The sequence below is a fragment of the Canis aureus genome, chromosome 9, assembly GCF_053574225.1.
Source record: "Canis aureus isolate CA01 chromosome 9, VMU_Caureus_v.1.0, whole genome shotgun sequence".
NCBI lineage: Eukaryota > Metazoa > Chordata > Mammalia > Carnivora > Canidae > Canis > Canis aureus.
This window is the reverse complement of record NC_135619.1, coordinates 53,950,811-53,965,452: the sequence shown is the minus strand read 5'-3', so window position 1 is coordinate 53,965,452 and position 14,642 is coordinate 53,950,811. Positions and strand designations below refer to the sequence as shown.

Sequence of the window (14,642 nt, the reverse complement as noted above, 5' to 3'; positions counted from 1 at the left end):
TAATATACAGTGTTAGGAACAGTGCCAGAGCACAGTAGCATTAGCTACCATCATCATCAATGTCCTCATCTCGTGCTTCACAGCAGCAGAGATCAGAGCTTACAGGCCCTTAGGGTAGGACTTGGTGTCTTAGAATTACAGATCATTCAATAAACATCTGTTTGGCTGGCAGGTCAACAACCACATTTGGTATTTCTCTGTAGCATTCCCTTTAAGAGCTTTAATGTGCAACACTAGGGACAAATCATTCAGGCTCAGCAAGAAGACTCAGGAAGGAGGTGTGCCAACTTATGTCCCACAAGGGCAGGATGTTTGGGGGGGGGGGGGGATCAGTCTTCCCTTGCACTCTCAACATACTACCATGCCCCCATTGCCCTGCCCCTCCTACCTTTAAGAAGTCAAAGTGCTTGAGCATCTGGGCCACTTTCTCAGAATTCCTCCCTTCATTGAGGAAATCCAGCTCCAAAGGCAGGTTCTTCTTGGCTTCATCCACCAGCCACATAAACTCAAACTCTGGAAACAGCTGCTTCACAGCCAGGACAAGCACCTGAAATCCACCAAGCACCCCATCAGTCAGTCCATGACACCCACCATGGGAGCTCGGTTCTCTGCCCTCCTGCCCGGGTCTGCACACTGATAACTCCCCAGGCCTCCCCTGAAATAAGGCCTCCTTGCTCCCCTGGGGCCTGTCCCTGTAATTCAAAGCCAAGATGATCAAAGCCCAACGGGTGCCGGCAGTAACAGCCCTCATCTGCCGAGCACTCCCATCAAACCCAGCGCTCAGCTAGGCACTTACATTTTCACTCCACTCAATCTTCACAACTCCGGCAGGTCCATGGTATACACTTATCCCCATTTTACAGATGAGGAAGTTGAGGCTCTGAGAGATTATAGGACTGTCCCAAATTTGCCCAGCAAGAAGCACAGAGCCAGAATTCCACTTGAGCTCACCCAGGCCCCAAACCCTTGCTCTCGTTCACTTGCTGAACTCCTTGCTGTCTCTGCTTCTGCTGCTCCTGGACTTGGCCCCCATGGTCCTGTTTACAAAGGTCAGGAAGGGTGCTGCAACCATACAGCATTTTGTTATTTCCTAGACAGAGTGGTGGGTACTTGAGCATTTATAATGTTATTTTCTAACTTTTTGCATGTCTAAAATATTTCTTGATAAAGAGTACATTGGAATAAGATAACAAGGTTGGATGACACAAGAGGAGTAAGAGATAAGGGATGTGACCCCTGGGATAAAAAGCTCAGTGTTTTGGCAATTTGGCCACATTGTGGATTCCTGAGTGAGGAAATGATGGAAAGCAGGATTTCAGTGGACTTACAAGGCATTTATCAGCTTAATGATGTGAAGTTAAACATCCTCAGCAGAGAATAGGAGCCCAGTGACATCTGCAGAGTGTGCCATGATCCCTACCATGGGCTGGGACTCAGTTCTGAGGCTGCCCTGCACTGGGGCTCTGGATTTGAGAGTATCTAGGAAGTTTGTAGATGATGACTCTGCAGTAGGTAACAAGGGTGAGGCCAGGAACATGGAGATGCATTTCCTGAGAAACACAGAAAGGGAGTCTCCCTTTCTGTGTTGTTCCCTGTTCTACTATGAGCCCTCCTCTTAATGTTCAAAGTGGATCAAACTTCCCAGAAATTCTTGATATGGATTATAGTCCCAGTTCTCCGAGAATGCCCATCTCCATCCCCTGGTTATGCCAGATAGCAATGAGCAAGAATTTAAAAACCATGGGCCTACTGGTACCAAAAGCCCTACCCTTTCTGTTGTGGACTGTTTGTATCCCCCCTAAATTCAACGTTAAGCCCTGGGGTGATGCTGTTTGGAGACAGGGGCCTTAGGGTAGTAATTAGGTTTCAATGAGGCCATGAAGGTGGGGCCCCTATCATGGGATTAGTGTCCTGGTAAGAAGAGGAAGAGACAGAGTTCTCTCTTCCATGTAGGGCACAGAAAGAAGGTGGCTTTCTTCAAGCCAGAAAGAAAGTCCTCACTGGGAGCTGAATTGGCCAGCCACCAGAACTACAGAAAATAAACATCTGGGGTGTTTTGGTGGTGTGTGTGTGTGTGTGTGTGTGTGTGTGTGTGTGTGTTTTAAGAGAGAGAAAGAGTGTGAGAGTACATGTGAGTAGAGGGAGAGGGGCAGAGGAAGAGAGAGAATCTTTTCTTTTTTAAGATTTTATTTATTTATTCATGAGAGATACAGAGAGAGGCAGAGACACAGGCAGAGGGAGAAGCTGGTTCCCTGTGGGGAGCTCAATGTTGGACTCGACCCCAGAACTCCAGGATCATGCCCTGAGCTGAAGGCAGACGCCCAACCACTGAGCCACCCAGGCATCTCAAGAGAATCTTAAGCACGTTCCACACCCAACTCAGGGATTGATCCCAGAACCCTGAGATCATGACCTGAGCCAGAATCAAGAGTCAGATGCTTAACCAAATGAGCCACCTAGGTGCCCCTAAATGTCTGTGATTTCAGCCACCCAGTCTATGGCATTTTGTTATAGCAGCCTGAACAGATGAAGATGCCATCCCGTCTGCCCAGAAAGACCCACTGAGCCACAGCTATGAACTTCATCCTGTGCTTCCTTTTGCACTTCCTGTATTATGCCCAGCACTGTGATAGGCACGTGCAATATAAAAGAAAGAGACCTAAAGCAGACCATTAACTACAAGGCACTTTTGGCTTTGTTTTTAAACCCCTGTCTTAGACGAGGTACCAGATGCCGTTCTAAAGGAATCATCACACATGGTTATTATACTCAATTCCTATCAAAACCCTTTTTAATTACATTTGGCTGCAGTCTAATTTCTTTTAAGTCTTGTCTAGTCCTTCATGGGCTAGACCTGTGACCTTATGATAATTGATTTAGTTTATGTTTTGTTTCTGTTTGAGTCACACAAAGCTAGGTGGGAGGAGTGGTGACAGCAAGGCCTGTACAGCATGTGTCAGGCCCAGGCACTGGGGACCAGCAGCCCCCTAGGCATCATGTCTCATCACGGTGACCTCAGATGGCCCTCAGCTGCCACCAAAGGGGAGGCAGAGCTGCTGCACAGGAAACAGAAGCACTTGCCTGGGCTAGGGCCAAGGCCGACCTCTGAAGCACCTGAATTCTACTCCCTGGGTTCTGAGTTCAGGAAGAAACCTCTTGGATGTTTTATTCCAGCCTCAATTCCAGAGGTTCTCACCCAGGAAGGACAAGGGAAGGAACCACAGTGAGGCTCAGTCATTTGTTCAATCAATAATTACTGATTACCTCCTAGGTAACTACCCAAGGGCCAGGCGTGGGCATACACAGGGAGCCACATGTACCCTAGTGGGTCTCTACCTGGGGATGAAGCTTCTAGCCAAATGATAATTCCTCATCATTTAATGTATGGTCACCATTATTTGTGAAATTTTAAACTATCATTGATACCAAACAGCACTGAAAGATACTTTACAGATTTATCTGTTACTAATCAATTAAATAATCAGTCATTACTAGTACCATTGGTTATTATTAATACCTAACGTCATTAATCATAAAAGCAAAGATTTGATTAATATTAATTGCTAATAACTAATTAGTAAACTATAAACTAATTCATACCCAAAAAAACTTCACAGTACTCACAGAGCTGATTTATAAAGCACTGTGTGGGTAATGGCTGAGCCTCTCCCTTGGCTAATATAAAATGAGAGGTTCTGTTGGAATGGGTGTCAGTGGTTCACCACCTTATAAAAGAATACCACCCTTTCCTTTATAGGAAGTCTACCAATCTGAAAGTTTAATGCCAGCTATGAACCCAGAAAACGTACCTCACATAATTTTGTATGTAATTCAGGGGAGTTACCAACCCCTTGAACTTCTAGGCAAGTGGGGAGATGGGTCAGGTTAGGAGTCATCTGGTCCAAATCTAAAACCATTTGGGCTGCTACCATTTGAGACTTTTCCTGGCTGAGGAGAATAAAACAAAACCGTTTCACCTTCTGTTTTCATCCAATTCCCTTTCTGAGAGCCTTCCCTAAGTAGATTCATTTAAGTTTTTCCTTTTTGACAACAGCTGCAGTCAACTAAAATAAAACAGGTGTTGTTATCAATTTGGCTTTTTGATTTTTCTCCCAAAATGTAACTTCTCCATAAAATTCTTCTAACAGCCAATGTTTCTACCAGTTCCTAGCATGCACTCCACACTCAGCAGATGTTTATTGAATATTCACATGAATAAATGAGTGAATAAATGGATGAATAAATGAAAATTTCAAAGGGTTGGTCCTCTCCTCCGGAGATGATTATACGTTCACATGTGTGTTACTCAAATAAATTAGGTTTTTCTGTTTCTGAGGTTTCAGTGGGAAAGGGAATTACCTCTGAATTTTCAGTGACCACAGTTTTGGAATGCCTGAGAATTTTCTATGTGATTTTCAAATGAATCAATCAAGGTATGTTCAACAATTAGCATTTCCTTCGAGGTAGATAATGAAATTATTTTCCTATAGGGCCATTGGCTCACAGGAGGAAAAATCGTGAGCCACACAGAAATATATTGAAAAAAATTGAAAGTCACATAAAAGTTTGGAAACTAGTGATTGCTATTTATAATAACAACCAAAAAAAGGAAATGATCATTATTTACTACCTACCCCATACCAGGTACTGTGCTATGAGGCACTTTACAGACATGCTCTCATTTAATTCTCTTCTTGCCCATTTTACAGAGAAAGAAACTGGCTCCAGGAGGTTAAAGCATTTCTCAAGGTCACAGAGCTTGTCATTTCAAATGCAGGACTCGGACACAGGGTTTTCTCGCTCCTTTCTTTGCGCAGCCCTGACTCATGCAATGCAATACAGGATAATACAATAGGAAGCGTGAGATAAGGTGCAAAAAGAGCTGTTATGGACTGTTAAAACTGCAACTGAAAGAAGGCTGCCTGTTATTAAGTTATTATATCTTATAAAAGAAATAACGCTCTATGGGAAAAGAGCACGCTAAATAGAACGCCTGCACGGATCCGAACTGGTAAAAATGGATGTTCGACAAGGATCGAAAATCAATTCAGAGTGATGTAAATAGCTTGCCATTCATGGGGTTTATCTTTGTTCCGATAAGTTATTAAAGTGCACACTTTTTACAAAACAGAATTATAGGGTGAAGAGAAGTTTCCACAGGATAGTCTACATCTCTGGGGTTTTTTAATGTCTTTTAGAAAATAAAATCAGCTGTTGGAGTCGGTGCCAACACAAACAGTACCTAGCCACCCACTGTTCAATCAACACGTTCAGAAAAGAAACAAGATGACAGGCAGCATGCACTGAAAATGCTGTTCAAAAAAAAAGTCAAAGACCTGACCGTCACAGGTCTTTATTTTTAGAGACCCTTGGCATGGGCCAGATGATATCAAAATGTGGATCAGATTCTGGTGCTCAGACCAGAGTCCCTCCCCTGTGTGGGAGAGCACCTTGGGGACAGGTAGCACACAAAGAGCAGGAGTTAGGTTCTTCAGGGAGTCACAGAGCAAGGGGGTATTCATCATCAATTCCGGAAGCTCAAGAGATAACAGGGAGTGATTTGGGGTGATACTATTGGGACCTGGGGATTATGGTTTCACCACCAGCTTATGGGTCCTCTGAGTCCTACCGTGCTCTCTAACAGAACGGCAGTGAGATCCAGCCCGCTGAACGCCCTGCTATTGTAGGCAAGAACTGCTGCAAAGCCAGCCCGCCAGCAGACGAACAGACTGCCTTGTCAGTTCACCCCTTCCTGCTGAATCATTGTTCCAATCTCTGGGCCCAATTAGTCTGGCTCTGGACAGCCACTCAAATCAATAAGAGTCACTGGCCGTGCATCTAGAAGTAGAGTTGCCCCAACTATTAAAGGGACAATATCAGGTGATAATGACAAAGCTGAAAAACACCCTTGCCTGTGCCTTTCTCTTTTGTGCAAAGTCACCAACACCATCAGGTTCATCAAACACCATTTACTGAGAGTCGGCTTCCACCATCCTGCCACCATTGCACAGTCTATCCAAGAGACTGCCCCCTTCCCCAAGAAGAGTGCCAGGTTCGCAGGAGACACAAAACCCTATGGTGGCATGTGCTATTAGGTGCCAACCCAAAAGCCATTTTCCTCACCATCCTGGCTAACAGAACCCCAGTTTTGTGCATCTTTCATGTCCTTCAAGGAAGGCGGGCCTTAGCCTGAGAAGGTGAATCACAATCGGTCTCATATCTCTTGCCAAGACTAATTTAGACTCAGGCATGTGGCCTACTTGTGGCCCATGAGAAATGAAGGAAATTCTATTGAGGGGCTCCTTTTTGCTAAGGAATATGAGGGAAGAAACAGGTCCTCTTTGGCACTGGATATCATCTACTTGTAATAGCTGGAATTGCTGCAGCTGTTTGGGGACCATGAGGAGCATTACCCTAAGACAAGCCAGAGTAGAAGACAAAAGGAACCTGGTCCTTAAAAACCATAAAACTTAAAAGTGAAGTGCTGGATCAGTCAACTTTGGAACAGTCAACACTACTGCTAGGTGTCTTGAAATGTGACATAATACAGTTACTATTATTTATACCACATTCAGTTGGATTTTTCCGGTACCTGCTGCCTAAAGCATCTTCACTACTATAAATAGTATCAGTCCCCAACCTCCTCACTCTCAAAAGCCTCATTTCCAGACCTTCCTTTATAGCAGATATGTATTTGGATTTAGCAGCTCACCTCTCTAACTGCAAATATTCAAAGGTTATGTCTATTAGTCACTCTCTCTTTAGTATGAATTACCCTAGTAGGGTTCTCTTCCTCAAAGACTGTGCTGGGAGTCACAGAGTTGGAGAAGAGAGAGGGACAGCAGTGGGCAGTGGGAGGGAGGCACAAGGACACAAAGTACCTGGAGTGATCATAAAAGGAACTTCCAGAAAGCCACGCTTTTCCTCACCATGTCTCCAAGTTTCTGGTGGCAAATATGGCCCTCTCGCCCCCTAGAAGTCACTCTTCTCCTGCTAACAGAACCTCTCTGGGGTTTTCATTCCTAAACCCAAGATACTATTCCAAGTCAGGACTCAGGAACAAAATTGTAAGACTCCTTTCAAATATAAAAATGAAATGAGATTTCTAGTCAGGTTCTTAATTTACACAGAAGGGTGAGCTGGGCAGGATGTTTTCCACTGGAGACCAAGCCTGGTGAGAAGGCAGCACCATCATCGGTCCTGCTGTTCATGCTGATGGAGCACAGAGGTGGGGACCTCGGGCCTTGTGTCCCACTTCTCTTCTGAAGGCTGTGAGTCCGGGTCTCCAATTGGCCTTGGGCACCCAGCCTCGGCTACTGTGCATGGGCCACTCTGTACTCCGCACACAGCTGCCGGGCCATACTTCCCAAGGAGACCATCTGATGTTTATCTCCAGGAGGGACATGCCAAACCTTTATTAGCACTATTATTGCTATTGACCTCATGGCCACCATTACTTAGGGAATGAGGCTCTGAGCAGAGAAACAGTGTCACAGCTGTCCTCCCAGCCCAAGTGGGTCTCGATGGCACCTCTGGGCAGAGGCAGGTTCCTGCCTGACACAGGAGTGGCTGCTGGGTCTCGGGACACCCAGGCATGCTCTGAGACTCCTAGTTCACTCCCAGCTATGGCTGTTGTGTAGCCACTGGCAGGTGCTCCAGAAAACTCTGGTTTCCAGAGAGGCCCGGTGTCACTCAGGAACCCTGCTTCCAAGCCCTGGTCAGCTCCCTTTTCCATCACACATTCTAAACCTTCACCCCCACGCCAGGCCTCCAATGCCACCTCCTACCCCCTCATTCTTAGCAGATGGTCTTACCTCCTACTGCAGTGAAAAAAATAGGGCTATCAGGCTGGTACGACTCAGCTGCCCACCTTCCTTCCACCATCCCCGCCCTGCCCCACACACTCGTCTGTGTGCAGCTTCACCACCTTCCTCCAGGCTCCGAACACAGGCTGACCGAGGCTACTGCTTCCACCTGTGTCCTTCAAGCCCAATCCCTGGAGTCTCCCCTAGGACCACATCTGTCAGTTACTTCTTTCTACTGGATCTCCAGCCGCACCCCTCCCCCGTTTAATGGCCACCCTCCCCATCAGCGACAGCCTGCTCCAGTCCCCACCTCTAATCTTGTGCACTTTGGTCTAAGCACTATATGACCTTCCCCACTGTCACGGCCACACCTGAGAAAAGTAATCTATGTCAACCATCTCCACCCCCTGTAGCTTCAATTTTCTCCCACCCCCTCACTCCATTCTGCTTGCTCACCCCAAGGACTCTCAATCACCAAATCCAAGAGGTTCCAGAGCTTTACTAATTTTATCTTTCATTTGACAACACTGAGTAATTCCGGCTCTGTATTTTCCAAAATGGGTGCAACAGTATCTCCCATTCTGATCCTCTTCTAGAACCTGGTCACGCCCCCATCAAGAAGTAGAGTATCCACCCATCCTTTAAACTAAGGGAGCCTTTGTGACTCTTGTTCTTACTAACAGAGTAAAGAAGAAGTAGTGCTCTATGCCTGGCAAGGCTAGGTCATAAAATGCTCATGTGCTCTAAGCCTTATTCTCATGGGACACTCACTCTTTGGACCCAGCCACCATGCTGTGAGGAAGCCCAAGCAGCTGTGGAGAGGCCTACCTGGAAGGACCCACGGCCCTGTCCACAGCCCCAGCGGAGCCACCAGCCATGTGAGTGAGCCACCTAGAGAGAGATCCTCCAGTTCAGGCAGACCAGCCAGCTGGCACCACATGAAATAGGTGAGTCTCTCTACCAAGCCCTGCCAGGACTGCAGATTCATGAGCAAAACACACAACTGTTATTTTATGCTGCTACATTTTCTATTTCTCTTCTTGAAATTGTTTCCCCGGGATGTAGCAGCACTGCCCAGTCCTGGTTCTCCTCCAATCTCTCCGGCTGTGCCTTCTCCATTCCTCTGAGAGGTTAACTTCCTGGGCATACTCCCCTGATGACAGTAGTCCTCACAGCTCTCCCCTTGTCTTCTTTTCTCTTTGCTCCACCCTCCTAAGTGACCTCAATTACTCTGCCGGATTCACCTACCTGCTGTGAATCTCCTTGCTGGTAAATCCTGTATCTGTATTTCCGGGCTAAATGCAGACCAGCAGAGCAATCCCAATCCAGAACTCCTGACTGCAGTATCTTCATTCTCGTGGTAGCTCCACCACCCATTCCGCCCAGCTCTGAGATCATCCTAACCCCACTGCTTTCATGAGAAACTGCATTTCCCATCTAGGGTTGGCCAACAGGCAATACTAGTGGAATTCTGGGGACAGAAGGAGGTAGAATTCTGCTGCTTCAAACAGCATCTAGGGCTCCACCTCCCAGGTGATGGCTATGATCCACCTCCCAAAGGACCAGCCCACCATGGGCCAGCTCTGGAGGGTGACCTCAGCTCCCAGGCCCTTTTCCTGAGAACCAGCTCTTTTCCTTGTCCCTCCACCTTGAAAGTGGCAACAGCTTCCTACAGTTGGTAACTGCCTCACCATCCCCTGTGGTTTCTCTGCTATTCCATCCCCCTGGAAGCCTCATTTTCTGTTTTAAGTTCCCTCTGCTGGAAATATCTACAGCATTTTTTTTTTCTTCCCAACTGGACCCTGACTGATACACTGGTTAATGGCACCCAATCTTAATCATTTAAGTGAGAAACACACAATTTGTTTTATTCCCCTCCCATTCACTCATACCGTTATTTGCCCCCACCCCCATGTAAAGCTGGTCACAAAGTCCTATGACCCTGTCCCTCGAGCCCACCCCTCCCCTTCACTCCCACTACACTGCCTTCGTAGCACATCATTATTTTTGGCTCAGACCAGTGTGGCAGCCCCTCCATTAGGCTCCCTGGCTACAGTCTTTCTGTATTCCAGTTCAACCTCTAGACTGCCAACAGACTTTTGTTTCTAATGTACATCTGATCATGACATTCTCGGATTTAAAATTCTTAAATGGTTCCCCACTGACTACAGGAAAGAATCAGATCCCCTCAGTTCCACAGTAGATCCATATTTGCTGTGTATACCTTTCTATGCCCTAGCCTGCAAGATCAGGCCCTCCACGATATCCTGTCTATCTTCCCAGCCCCATCTCCAACCGTTCCCAGCCATACCACCTGAACCAGCTCGTTTTTCTCCAAGCCCACTCTTCCTCTAAGCCTCGGGCATTTGCACAGGCTGGGCTATTCCTCCCCAGCCCGGCTGTCTTACCAGCTCCTCAGTGAAGCCCCGTCCCCAGCCCTGGCCACCTCCAACATACTAAGCACAGTGCTGAGGGCACCATACCCAAAACAGCACTTTGGGCAGAACTCACAGCCCCACACTGTGGATGTTTGTGTCCAGACCTGCCCCTCCACTAAACAGGGAACTCCCCCAGTGATGAAGATGGAGTTTTCTCACTCCTGCGTTCCTGGGACCCACCTAGCACCTAGTGCAAAAGATACCTTCCATGTGTATGCAAAGCTTAGTCAGGGTGAGCTGAGGAAACAAACTATCAGTCCAGAATAAGGAAAGAGAACAGGGGAAGGGAGCCTGCAGAGAAGGGGAGAGACACACTGGCAGGTGAAATGCCTGACCTCCTGGGCCAGGTGATGGGTACTACCCAGCCAGGGCCCAGCTCACCCTCCCTTGCTCTGAGGACAGAGCTAGAAAAGTCCATAGACACAGTCTCCACCAGGTCTTTTCCCAGGAACATTTTAGGTAGACAAGCTTGTTCACTCAAAACAGGAGATAAGCAAACATGCAATCTGTGTAAATATTTCTATGTGAGCTTCCTGTCATTTTTACATCCCTTGGTTGACCACATGGCTGCCTTTTGTTATAATTTAACAAATTAAGATGTAATTTTTCTACCCTCTTTGGTTCATCTCATTTCTTCAACATCCACCTGAGGTCTCCTTGGCCCAGCAGCTGTCCATCATGTTCTGAGACCATCCCCAGACAGTTCCTAGGAACACATCGAGAACAACTGACCAACCCAGCTATAGGTCCCCTGGTCACAGCACTGTCCTGACGCTTCCTCTGTCATGGTCTCAAGCTTTCCCCTCCCATCCTGCTGCTCAAAGGGTCACATTCCACTCAGCTGCCTTGAACCAGTGTCACTGGAGCCACCTAGTTTCCAGAGAAATATAGAATGAAGACGAAAGAGGAAGTCCCTCACCTCCATCAGGAGAATGTCCTTCGAGCTCTGAGCCTGCACCTTTGGGTGCTGGACCTTCACGGCCACTGTCCGCCCATCATGTAGCACCGCCTTGTGAACCTGGGCCAGGGAGGCGGCCCCCAGAGGGGTGTCATCAAAGCTCACGAACAAATCATGAATCTGTCAAGAGTGGAGAAAAGATGAAGCAATTAAGATGACTCAGTTCGGTGAGAGGGGATATGGGGCCAGTACCGCCTGATGTCTCCCGATAGATTTTCTGCTCTACCAGTTGTATGCCAACCCAGTGCCTTGCCTGGGCTCTTTGCTGCCATGGAGATCCACAGCAGCATACAGAGGGAGTGAGAGAGAAAACACACATGGAGGGTACGCCTTCATACACATGCATGGGCACCCTGAGCACCTCCATTCAAGGCCAAAGAAGTGCTGTCTAGAGTGTTCAGAACTGAATACCATCTGCTCGTTTAATTATGTACCATTGCACCCCTGAGGCTGTTACAAATATACATAAAATCAAGAGTTAACAGAACCTGAGCCCCAGGCAGCCCAATACAGAGATCAGATACTCAAATCCACCAACACAGGAGAGCTCAAGGGACCCTAGGCTGGTGGCTCCAAACCCAACAGCCACCTCTTGTTCCTGCCTGAGCAGCAGGCTCAACATGGGTCCCCAAGCCCACCCTCGGCCTGGCCACTTGGGCTGCATGCCCCTGCCTCACTTTTAATCCCCACCTGCAATGTCACCCAAAGGGAGTCTAGGGCAGATCCCTTGCCCTTTCTCTACGAAATGGAATATGTGCTCCTTACTCTCTGTCTTCTCTTCCCTTCTTCCTTCCTTCCCTCTTAGAAATGCCACACCAAATCTTCCTGAAGGAAGAAAAGTCTTTCTGACTTGAGTGTCCACACCCACATGGTCCAGATATGAATATTCTACAGATGGGAAGGAGACCCCCAAAAGCCTTTTTACAAAAATATCCAAGGCTAAAATTCTCACCCCCTCCATTTCTTGAAGTCCCCATATAGCCTCCCAATCCTAGAAGGTCCATTCACACACACACACACACACACACACACACACACACACAAATATGTACATGCATGATTAGTCCCATGGCCGCCCTCCTCATGTCCCCCTCATGCTGAGGCCTTCAGTCCTCGCCCCTGCCTCCCCCGGCACCCTCTTCTGCAGCAGGCATTCTGTCCTGCCTCTTGGCCCCCTCCTCTCCTTGAACGTCAGCAGTCAGATGACCTTCGGCCACCAGCCCACCCCTCTGCTTGCTAGGCAGCACCAGCACCTTGCTAATCTCCCTCATAAATCACTCCCTCCAGCCCTGTCATCATTTTTGTAGCTTTCACTAAACTCCATCCCATTTATCAACATCCTTCAGAGGCCAAAGGTCCAGGCAACATGGGAGGGGCCCACTTCTCTGTCATGAAAGATGGGTACAGATTGGCTTCCTTGTCCCCCTTCTTCTTCACTGGGTTTTTATTTCTGCCCTCCCAGTGCTTACTTCCCCACCTCCTTCCCCAACCACATACTTGTGGATTCCCCTCCCTCCTGACTTCGAGGTCCCCTGAGGGCCAGATTCTCCACATGTCAATCACCTGGGTCTCTCCATATAAAAACCCCTTATTCTGGACTTGGGCTTGGCTTGGGAGAATGAAAGAACCACCAACCCTGTAGACCCCATTAGAACATCAGCTTCAAGTGGGCAGGGATTTTTGTTTGTCTTGTTAGCTGCTGAATTCCCTGTGCTTAGAACAGCATGTGAAATAGCTAGTGGCAAACACGTATTTGTTGAAAGGCTGAATCCTTTCACTTGGAGAGGCACTAAATCAACTTTCTTCCTTTTCAAAAGGCTGGACCTTCCTGCTCCCACACTCCTACTAGTCCAAAGGCCTCAAATGTAAAAGCACATGTGCTGTGGGGGATTTACCTACATGCACTCCACCTGCTACCCCACGTAGGTGTGAGACCCCAGCGTGGCCAATCGGAATCCTGAATACCCTGGGTCACGCTGACTGCTTCAGAGATGGACATGTGACCCAACTGATCCAGTCAGACTCAACTGTTTTACTTTTGTTTGAACTGTAGGAGAAGAGATTCTTTCTCTTTGCTGAACCTGAAAGTGAAAGTTGAACTTGAAGCCGGGGGCTACCAGGAGTCACACAGTGGCAAAAAAGAGGAAAGCAGAGTCAAGAGATAGAGAGAATGAATCCTGGTCACCATGATTGGGCTCTTTGATCTAACCATGCCTGAATACCCACCCTATAATTTCTTGTTTTTGCTTAAGTCAGTTTGAGTTGTTTTGTCACACAGGGCTAAAGGGGCTCTGACTGATAGTGCTCGGACCCATCTGGGTTAGACAAAAGAAACATGGGCAGGGTACCCAACATCCCCAAGAGGCTTAGTAAGTGTGAGTTCCTTTCCCTCCCCTCCCCCTCCCCCCAGTGCCCTCTTGCTGGGACAGGGATCCAGGAATAGAAGGGAGGTAGAACTTCAGCAACATTCTCAGCCATTACATAATGAAATCAACAACAACTGCCTTTAGAAACCCTCTGGTTGTTCCTGAAGGAGCACCAAGGAGAATGTTTTCTGGAGCAGATCTGTGAACTCAGACCCTCATGTCCCAGGCAGCTGGAATGGCCCCATGTCCCCACTGCAAAAGGACTTGGGGGTCATCTGACCCCACTCCCCACCCCAAGCCTCCACCTGGCTCCCTGGGAACACTGGCTTATTCTCAAAGGACACCCAGGCTTCAAACCAGTGTCATTGCAGGGACGTTGCAGAGTCATTGCAACTGAAGAGTGACATGGCATCACTAGGACTGTGTGGCAAGAATAGCTGCCAGGAGCACTCCAGGGAGAGGTGAAGGAAGGAAAGGGCTGAGGCAAGCATCTCCCAATCTCCCGGGTAAGAGGAAGCCTGGTCTACCATATCCCCGGGGAATGGGAAGGAGGCCTCCCACAATTCCCTGCCTCTACCAGGGGAGGCAGGGAGTCTGGAGCTTAAGATACCACTCAAGCCCAGGTACCAACTGGGCACCTTGAATGCGGCCCAGCTCTGAGGACCTGCCCTCACCAACACCCCCAGTTTGACCAGTGGAAGCAAAGACAGACATGAGAAATGCACCACTCACTCCATACAAGGAACCTGTTGGGCAGATGCCACTCCACCCCTGCCTACCTACTACCTCCCAGGGCCCCTGCTGCCATCCTTTCCTTTCTATCAGGAAGCAAGGCACACACCCACACCCTCCTGTGCTTGCTTACACACACACACACACACACACACACACACACAATAATTGATTGCTAGTGAATGTTCCTAGCTGGCTTATAAAAAAAGGTAATTAAAGATTGGTGCTACAGCCTGTAATTAAATATGAATAAAGTATCTCTAAATGGAACCTTGATTCAAAGTGCTCAGTAGAAGTACTTTATGCTGATAGATAGTAAGGAAAAATAGACTCTGTCCCGAAA

General features: G+C 47.8%; 1 protein-coding gene across 17 annotated transcripts in view; it reads right to left on the bottom strand.

Moving 5' to 3' along the window:
• ADCK1 (aarF domain containing kinase 1) overlaps positions 1-14,642 on the bottom strand; it is a 147,284-nt gene that overhangs the window by 29,177 nt on the left and 103,465 nt on the right. For all 17 annotated transcript variants that reach the window (XR_013386580.1, XR_013386581.1, XM_077910186.1 and 14 more), the window contains 2 exons: positions 11,163-11,321; positions 389-547 (listed from right to left, as the gene is read on the bottom strand). Coding sequence is in view for 15 of the 17 variants with exons in the window: in XM_077910186.1 (XP_077766312.1) it covers positions 389-547; positions 11,163-11,321 (318 nt within the window). In the remaining 2 variants the exon portion in view is untranslated. The remainder of the gene's footprint in view (positions 1-388; positions 548-11,162; positions 11,322-14,642) is intronic.